Source organism: Tiliqua scincoides, chromosome 2 (genome assembly GCF_035046505.1).
Source record: "Tiliqua scincoides isolate rTilSci1 chromosome 2, rTilSci1.hap2, whole genome shotgun sequence".
Taxonomy (NCBI): Eukaryota; Metazoa; Chordata; class Lepidosauria; order Squamata; family Scincidae; genus Tiliqua; species Tiliqua scincoides.
Genome location: NC_089822.1, coordinates 183,610,718 through 183,620,772, shown reverse-complemented (window position 1 = coordinate 183,620,772; position 10,055 = coordinate 183,610,718). Strand labels below are relative to the sequence as shown.

At 44.7% G+C, this 10,055-nt stretch overlaps 1 protein-coding gene across 3 annotated transcripts in view; it reads right to left on the bottom strand.

Moving 5' to 3' along the window:
- Nucleotides 1-1,338: 1,338 nt before the first annotated feature.
- FGF1 (fibroblast growth factor 1) overlaps nt 1,339-10,055 on the bottom strand; it is a 75,086-nt gene continuing 66,369 nt past the window's right edge. For 2 of the 3 annotated variants that reach the window (XM_066617742.1, XM_066617741.1), the window contains exons 4-5: nt 4,032-4,135; nt 1,339-3,439 (exon numbers count right to left, since the gene is read on the bottom strand). In XM_066617742.1, coding sequence (XP_066473839.1) covers nt 3,245-3,439; nt 4,032-4,135 — 299 coding nt within the window. In that variant the 3' untranslated portion in view covers nt 1,339-3,244. The remainder of the gene's footprint in view (nt 3,440-4,031; nt 4,136-10,055) is intronic. The other variant, XM_066617743.1, reaches the window with a different exon arrangement.

The following is a 10,055-nucleotide window of genomic DNA, read 5'->3' as shown; positions in this document are numbered from 1 at the left end:
CATGTTGTATCACACACCAGCCTATAGCACACAGTGCTGTTGATGAAGTGCATACTGCATGCTGTTAGGGGGAAGGTGGCCAGACGGCCCAGGAGAAATAAATAAAAATCTTTGCTACTTACCTCCCCATAGACTGCCTGGCCTCCAACAAGTCTCCTTGGACCTAAGCCAGCTATTTAGCTGGTATAAGTCTGAGGAGACTTAGGGCCAAATCCTATCCAATTTTCCAGTGCCAGTGCTGCTGTGCCAATGAGGCATGTGCTGCATCCTGTGGTGGGGATGCAATCACAGAGGCCTCCTCAAGGTAAGGGAACATTTGTTTCCTTACCTTGGGACTGCATTGCGGCTACACAGGAGCTGGGAAGTTGGACAGGATTGGGCCCTCAGACAATTCAGGATGGGGAAAGGTGGATAGGATCTAGGTGTGCACAGCTGCCAATGAACAGCTCCCTGCCCAGCCTGCTCTCTTCCCTAAACCACCCTGAATCACCCCGCTACCAACCTACTTGCTATGGTGGGGTGCCTGTGAGCCACTGTCATGGGCATGGAATCTCTGACTGTTTGTGGTGGTGGTGGTGGCCCCAGGGCACATGACAGTGGTGTGGCTTTCTTGCCACTGGTCCAAGAATTATAGTGGTGGATTGTGAGATCCGCCACCTGAGAGTAAGGCCCACACAACATAGTGGAACTTATATCTGAGTAAACATATGTAGGCTTGCATTGTAAGACTGTTGCCCAGACACATCTGCTTTGTACCAAATTGTTCTTCTGGATGTGTAGGTGCATCAGCTCCAGTAAACTGCAATCATACAGCCCATAGGCTGTAAAATAGCTGATAATATTACTGTGGCTGGTGGAGGAATTACATCATACTGGAGTTGTAAGCCAAGATGCCATGCTGTTACTGGCTGGGTGCCATTACAATGGCTGCATCTAAGCATAAGCAGTGTACTTATTACATACCATGCAGGACTTTCTACCGTCAGACCTCTGCTATACTTTGAGTTTGCTGATGCTCAGTTGACTCTGGTGCTTACTGGGGGCCCTGGGGTAAAGTCCTTGGCACCCCCACATACTCCCTAGTTGCACATTGGGCACTACCACAGCCAGGTGGGCCCTCTGATGGGAATGGTCACTGAACCAATACTTGAGCTGCCCAAACTTTATTGTCACCCCAGTTGCAGCATCAGTGCAGTGTGACCAAGTTGTGGATCACATCCTTAGATTTCATTAAAATTGATGGTATTTGGATTTACAGTTAAACAGGAAAGTCTCACGGACTAAATGGACTAACTTATGCATATGTTCTTTTTTACATAATCATAATAAACTAACCATTTGCTAGAGTTTTTATTTTTCCTTTATTCATTCATTTATTTTAATATATAGATAACATTGATGGACTACTGCTTAAACCGTTGAACAGTTTAGGGTTAAGCTACACATTACATAAAAGACCCAGTATTACCTTTTGTTTTTTAAAAGATAGAACATGGGGCGGGGGGGGGGCTGTGAAATGGGACATGCCTGTAGCCAGTGGTGTGGCTAAGAGGGTGCAGTTGCACCGGGCATCAAGCTTTAGGGGGGCAACAAGCTGAGCTTGACACTAGTGACCAAAATTGTGAAAATCTTGGTATATATGAATAATACCATCATGTTATATATCATTTGAAAGGTAATTTAATGCAGAACGCAATGAAACAAACTGCACTGGAATATCTGTTTTCTATCAAGCGTTATGACCAATTAATCAGAAAATGAAAACACAACTGCTGTGGAACAAAAAGTGGATTTGCTTAACTCCAAACTGACCTATGAGACTGTTTGTTCTGAGTACCAATGAGATGTTATTATGATACAGCATGGAACCAATAACTTTTTATTTATTTACTTAAATTTGACTTTGTCGTGCAGGGGGGGATACAAAATCTTCTTTGACCCCATGTTGCAGATAGATAGATAGATGCCTTAGCTATGCCATTGACTGGGGGAAGGCAGCAGAGCAAGTGGGTGGTGAACTGCTGGGGGAAGGGGGTGGGTTTCTCCCAATTTTCACTTTTTATAAAGCCTGGGTGTGATGTCACTTCTGATTGTGACATCACTTCTGGGGCAACATTTTGAGCTTTGCCCTGATCTACATGATCATTAGCTACACCACTGCCGGTAGCAAAGGGGTAAGAGGGTTTTACAGCTTGTCCTCACCCTGGTTCCAATCATATTGACACCCACAGCTGACTCACCCATGAAACAAACTGAAGTGGTTGCCTCAGGCAGCAGGTTTTTTTGGGGGCGGGGCAATCCCTGCCTACTTGTCTCCACTGATCCACTTTCTCCTTCCTCTCCCTGAATTGGAAAAAGAAGAAGGGAACAGAGAGGAAGTGTGGAAGGGAGGAGAGTGCTGAGCTTGAATGTTGGCGAGTGGGAGGAGCAGTGACACATCTTCCTAGAAGAGGGGAAAACATTTGGGGGTCAGGAGGGGCTGGCCCTGCTCTCACACCTGCATACTAGTTGTCAGAAAAAAAGTGTCTGCTGAAAGCCAATTTAAACTTTTTTTTCTAAGACAGTGCACAGGGGCACAATCAGACTTGGAATCATAGCAGGGGCAAAGTCCTAAAGCCATCCTACCTCTGCCATGGTTTCACCTAGCTTTGCACTTCTCCCCATGGGCTATCTTTAAAAAAAAAAGAAGAAGAAGAAGAAGAAACACTGGGTCATGTTATGCTTTTCACATAATGTCTAGTTTGGCCATTAGTGTATATACAATTTTTATTTAATAAATAAATACATATTACATATAACAGATATTATCCATAATCAGAGACAATATTATTTGAAGAAGAATTAGGATTATTCTCTTGGTCCTACAAGCACACAGATTATTTGTCTTAAATGATAGGATAGCTTCAATATTGTTGATTATGCTTCTGTGTGCTTCACAAAGATTAGTAAAAGCTGTCTTAATGTTTTTGAAACTTAGATCAGCCTGCCTAATATATATGTTTCATAAAAGGGAAGTCTTGTTAGGTATGTGGATGGAGGAGCTGAGACTCCTTGGCTCTTTTGAATGTAATATTATGGGATGCTTTTATGGGATGTATTAGTATTAGACGTACATCTTATGGAATCAGTTTGAATTTCTATCACATACGCTCTGCCCCATATTTTTTTCATGTTCCCCAGCTTAAGAGTCAAAGGAAGGGGGGGAACTTAGCACTTAATTCTACCCTTTGTGGAAGAATTCTATCTAATCGGGTGACACTGGCAAGGGAAGGAAGAGTATGGCCTTTTGGCCGTAATGAGTCCGTGGTCCCAGTTTGCTTTTTCCGTTCTTCTTTAAGCCAACAAACCAGTTCTTGTCTGCATGCATCTTCGAAGTATAGGTATTGTAATGGTTTTCTTCCAGTCTCTCCAGGAACAAACACTCTTCCGTTGGCAACTGCTGAAGAAAAAGTGTGTGGCACATTACGAAAGACAGCGAATGAAATGGCTGGGTGCCTTGTTAGCACCAAAAGGTGGTAATGAGTGTGCCTAGATTGTAGAACAGCTCTATCCTAGTTAATGCACATCATGGACAAGCCTGGAGTGCTGTCAGCATCACATTTGGCAAAGAGTAGCAAAATTGACTTTGCAACTCCAGGCAATTGTTGCCCTCCAGGTCTGTAACTACCTTCCTCAATCAAAGCTGCCAACCTGTCCTCCTGTGACTCCAAGCTACTGCGCAAACAGCACATGCAACAGCTCTGATGCTTATTTTCACCCGAGGGTTAAATTCGGTTAATGGCATCACCCTCTGTGATTTGGCTGTGGAAGGAAAAGGTGCTGATCCTTCCAAATACAACATCCAATATCTGAAGTATTTTGGAACATTGTTTCCAATTATTTTATTTATTTTTCCAGAAATAAAGCTAGGCGAAGGGTGGCCATCCAGCTGCAAAAATAACAAACAGCATCTAATTGCTGCTGGTGGGCCTTGTTCCTCTGTACCACAAGATTTCTGCAAACCGCAAAACCCACAGAAAGCTCATACTTACCGAGCCATATAAACGTCCATTGGCATCCATAGCCAAGTACTGCCCAGTCTCAGTGCCCTTAATATACACCTCGCCCGCATTTTCCGCGCTGAGCAGCAACTGAACTGCAATTGGAAAAAAAATAGCAGCAGGAAGGTAAAGAATGATCGAGAGGCAAATGACGCAGTTCCTGTGCTGAAGCTAAATGGGTCTGGGCTGGTAAACCGCCTAGAAGGGAGAGTGGCTGGGAATTGGCTTTTCTGAGCTCCTTGCAGGAAAAGTGAGATATTAATGCAATGAATCAAGTAGCAATAACCACTAACTAAATAGGAGAGTCAGTCATGAGAGCTGCCAACCCTTAAGGATTGGCCCAGAGTCCCCAGGAATCAACATCAATCTCCAAGAGACGATTGAAAGCCATCCTGGAGATTTTAAGAGGATCAGTGGATTTTATGGTTTCCCTGGCTTTAACATTACTAAGTATAATTCACACATTGCTTTTCATTCTTACAATGATACAGCAAAAATATGCAGCGAGGTTTTCTCAGAGGGGGCCTGTGGAGCTCCCTCTCTTTGGCTGTCCAGCAGACCAACTCTGCAGAGCCTCACTCAAAAAGCCCAAGTGGTTTATAGAGAATATGGTAAAGCCTTCTTTGGGTTGGTTTAGGCTAACTAGGTTGACATTTGATTGGGGTAATTCCAATTCTATCATGTAGTCTTTATTTTTCAATGTACCACCTGTCCTTCTGTTCCACAAATGGGAGTTCCAGAGTGACTAAGAATCACAGTGAAACCATTAGCAACAGAAACAATATAAAACCAATTAAACAACCATAAACCACATCAATAAAAGTCCAATATCATAAATGCTGTGGTTCTTATATTGCAGTCCAGAGAGGTGGGGATTTGAACCAGAGAGTCTCTGATTCAGGCTGCAATCCTATACACATTTACCTGGGAGTAAGTCGCATTGAACTCAATGAGACTTCTGAGAAGACATGCAATAGGATTGTACTGTCAGTCCCTTAACTGTGAAGCTCTGCTCTTTCTCTGCTACAGGAATGTGAAAAGCATGACTTAAATCTTGTCAGCAAGTAAGAGAACACGGTTTCCAGATAATCACAGGCCTTCCTGCTGAGGTGGTAATAGGATGCCAGTCAGTGGTAGACTTTCTAATGTGGGAAGACCTCTGCCACCCACTGGAGTGAGACAAGGACTCCTTTCATGAGTGCCAACAGCCTTAAGTACCCTTCAATGCTGACCTATCTACATGTTTTTTGAACAGATCACTCTGACTGTGATCTGAGGAAAAAGGAGAGGGAGAGCTTGGATACCTAAGATTGAAGCCGGAGCCCCATACACTTGTTGCACTTATGGCTACTCTCAGCATCAAACAGCTCTTTGAGACCTGAACTGGGTGGCTTCTTTAAGCCATTCCTCTTTGATCACATTTATCTGGGCAAAAGGATTAGATGTGACATTGCTTCAGAAACCTCAAACTCCCCAAGGTTATCTGCAGAAGGAATCTTATTTATAGCAATGTCCTGTTCAGAACTATTTCTAGCTCTTGAACTGAATTTACCCTTGAGACCCTTATTTTTTCATCCTATCCATCCTTTATCTTCTGTGCAACTCCAAATATTCCTAGAGAAAACCAATCGCTTGGATTTCAGTTATGGTTTCTAGCCTTCTTTTGGAAAGGAAAAAAAGACTTCTTTTGGTTGGCTTGGTGTATGATCAGCCCCTGAAGATGGGCAAGAGAATGGGGGGGTAGGGCAACCCTGTTGCTACTCCCAGACTGTTCAATTCCTGTGACCATTGTATTCTTCCAGGTGACCTTCGGTGTGGGGGGGGGGGGTGTTCACACTATTCCTCAGTAGTTGTGGTAGTTCCTGGTGAGTCAATTCCACAAGATGGCAGGATCTGCATTAGGAGCTGTGGGGCCCAATGCAAACATTTCTCTTCCCCCAGGTTGAGCAGCAGTAGCAAGGTACCTGGGCAGTAGTGTCATTGCCAACTGGTTGTTTTTTTGGGAGGGGTGATTTCAAATCAATTGGACACTGGATGTGCCATCCAGTATCAGTGCTCTGCCACACTCTCCTCATGAAGCCTCAACATGGAAGATTCCATGCTTGGAGCATCAGCTGCAGAGCAAGGTGCTGGCTCTGGCTGTGGGTGCTACACTCACTGCCCCAGTGCCACCCCAGTGTGCTTTGCAAGGTGGTGCTGGGAGGCTACTGTTTTATCCTGTAGCCATTGACCTGCAAGTTTTATCTTGCCCCCATGTCAGTGTTTCTCAGCTAGTGGTATGGGTACCACCAGTGGTACTTGAGGTGGTGTCAGGTGGTACTCATGGGACCCCTGGATACCTGCCACCTGACAACAAGACCAGGAACATGACACAAACAGCAGTACGAGGCTTGGTTCGGCAGGCTGAGCTCCAAAACATGCTTTTCCACGCTTGAGAAAGCCCTGCTGCCCACCCTGAAGCTCTTACTGGTGTTTTTCATGCCACATCTGGCCTCCCAACCCAGGAGTAACTGCTGATGATATCATCACAAGATACTTCCAGTGGTACTTCAAATAGGTGGGCTATGCAAAGTGGCACAGCAGAGGGGGGACAAATGCTGAGATACACTGCCCTATGTTTTTAAGCATGAAACCACTGGCTGAGGTCAACACTGGAAGTTTGGGCCAAAGTATCTTCAGGGTGCAGACAACATGTGATGCTTCTTCTCTTTTCTATCTTCTGATCCCGGAAAGGCACATGTTACAGACTTACAGCCCAATCCTATCCACACTTTCCTGGGAGTAAGCCCCTTTGACTCTAATGGGACTTACATCTGAGTAGACATGCATAGGATTGGGCTGTAACATGGCTACTCCTCTGGAACAATATTAGGTTTTATGTTTTATGGCTCTGTTCTTTTTTCTTTATTTTTTCTTTTGCTTCTGAATCTCCATAAAGTACCACATTCACTGATGACGCTGCATAGTATAGTACAGTATATCTACAAATCTGCCCCTATCATTTTTATAGAAAATGTTTAGGTGTGTTGTGCAACCCATCTTTAGGTAAAAGATATCATTCACTTTGGAACACGAAATCATGTAAAAATATCAGCAAGCTTCCACAGCTTTTGCCCCAGTCCTACCTGGGACTGATGGTGGTGGAAATCATGATCCACCTCTGTAAGTCCTGGTCTAGCAAAGTGAAAACTGTCATGTGCTTCCAGCCACTGGTGCAAATTGCCGGAAGCCCAGCATGTGCCACAGCAGCCCTGTAGAGGCGGGTAAGGTGCCAGGAGGGATGGTTCGAGGGGGAGTATCATGAGTGAAACAGAACAGGGAGTGGACTTGGCAAGGGGTGGTTTGAGGGGGGCAGGTGTGAATCATGGCAGCAGCAGCGTACTCCAATATCCCATTCCCCTTTTCAACACCCCCCCCCCCCAAGGCTCCTCAGGCTTACACTAGTTAAATAGCTGGCATTGGTCCGAGGAGACCCATTGGCAGCCAGGCAGTCTACAGGGCGGTAAGTAAAAAAGGTTTTTACTGATCTCTCCTGGCCCGTCTGGTTGGGTCTCCACCATAGCATGTAGCTCAGTCAGTGGCACTGTGGACTAGTGGGGAATGGGTTTGGACTGCTCGTAAAACCCATACTCAAAGAATAACTTAACCTTCTGGTATGACTCCTCACACTTAACCAATCACCTGTATTTGTAATGCCCATCCTTTCATTTTGAGCTACCTCTGCAAAAACAAGTAAAACTACCGATAATGTGCCAGGACAGAAAACATGAAGGGAATGTGCACCCATGCCAGAGTTTCCTGCAATGGCAAGGAATTGTTTTCTGGTAAGTCACAGCTCAAATGACCCAATCAGATGAGACACTCCCCTGCAGCACAGGAATCTGAAAGTCTTCCAGGGTCGCTGAGGCTGTGCAGTAATTCTGCATGTACAGCTAGGCAGATTTAAACACTGCAGCCAAGACCGGTCTATAAAAACAAGAATTTTTTGCTATGGGAGGATGGGATGAAAAAATCCTTCTTAAATTCTTATTTATATCAATTTTTTTTTAAAGAAATAGATTTTGCTGGCCTATTAAGATGTCACTGAATCTTCAAATGTCTATCTCTGGAAAACACAGATGAAAGGGACCTTAAAGGTCATCCAGTCCAACACCTTGTTCAGTGCAGGCAATTACAACAGTGTCCTTGGCAGGTGTCTGTCCAGCCTTGGTTTGAAAACCTCCAATAACCTCCACTACTACTCAAGGCAGACAATTCCATTGCCAAGTTCCTCTTATAGTTCTTTTAACCGTTCCTCACAGGACTTGGTTTCCAGACCCGTCACTATCTTTGCTGCCCTCCTCTGACCCTATTATGGCTTATGAATGTCCTCCTTAAAATTCAGTGCCCCAAACTTGATGCAAAACAGGTGGGACCTTGGTATCCACTGATTTGGTATCCACTGATTTGACTCACCACTGATATCAAGGTCCACATTTGAATGCCTTATAACAAGGAAAAAAGCACCAAAATTCAATTCTCTACCTTTGTGCTATTAAATAATTATAATTTCATTCCACTAGATTCCATTATTCATCTAGTAGCTGAATATGGTATAGCATCTATACTAATGCATTCCAGGGCAACAATGCAGGAGCAAGAAACCTGGAAGTGGGTCTTTAAAGCTATTTTTCCACTGATTTGGCATCCACTTTTTTTTTTTTAATCCACTGGGGATAAAACAGAACCCCCATGGATAATGGAATGGAATACCTGGGGATAGCGAGTCACAACCTGTATTTCAACAAAGGTCTGACAAATGCATAGACTGGAACTACGACTTCTTATGATTTTTTTTTTTTGCAGCTGCTGGGTCATGGTCACTCTGTGTTCCACTAAGCCTGCAATCATATGCATACTTGCCTGGAAGTAAGTTTCACTCAGTGGGGCTTACTTTCAAGTAAATATGCAGAGGATTGTGTATAAGACACAGAGATCATAGAAGGTTAAAGATTTTCATCAGTTTGCCACTTTCTCCAAACTGCCACTTGATGCAGTTATTTCAGTCTGGGCCAGCCCTACTCCTAAGTCACTGCAGGAGTGACTAGGAGTTTCTTCACTTGGCAGATGGGGAGGGTGGGAAGAGGTCAGTCATGTCAGGCACTGGCCAAAGCCTACCCCCCTATTTAGACCAACCTCTGACCCTGGTTGCTGTACTGATGCCCAGTGCACCATCAGGAAGTGGGTGAGGGGTGGTGTGGGAGCCCAGTGTAGGGCTTTGTCCCCAGCAACTTTGCCATCAGCAGAAGCAGTGGGGGCATGGAAGCAACCCATCTTCTTCCTACCCTTTGAGTGGGAAAGAAGAGGCTGCTGAAGATTCCTGCCATTCACCAATGGGAAGAGTTTGAGGAGTCACTGCTCACTGTGCCACTGCCTAGTTGCCACTGCAGGCTATATCACAGGTTTCTGTTTTCTTTGGGAGCCTTAAAAGTGACTCTTATTGAGGTTTAGCAACAGTTTGGAAATATATTTAAATCCAAGGAATACATTGGGTATTGACTGCTTAAAAGCCAGTTGACTAAAATGTTTCCCCCATCGAAAGCCCTCCTAAAGATAGCTGGAGCAGATCCTCGCCAATGCAGTCACAGTGATCCTCCCAAAATCAAGAGAAAAGAATCTGTCTCCGCTTCCCAAGCACAATCAAGCCACACTTGCAATGGGGCAATTCTGGTGGTATTGGTGGGATGGGGAGCAGGCGGAGCAGGGTGCTTAAGAGCCACAAAGTCAGGACAAAATTGGGGAGGCCTCCTCTTTGGCTTCCATAACCGCCAGGGCATTCAGCTAGTTGGGGAAATGCACAGGCCAGACGTCCACTTACATTGTACTGAGTGAGAGGGCAGCAGCATTCAATATGTTCAGATGTAGAACCCCCTCCAGTGATTCCAGTGTGTAACATGGGGCTAAATTTCAAGCAACATACAGCCCAATCCTATGCATATCTACTCAGAAGTAAGTCGCATTAGAGTCAATGGGGCT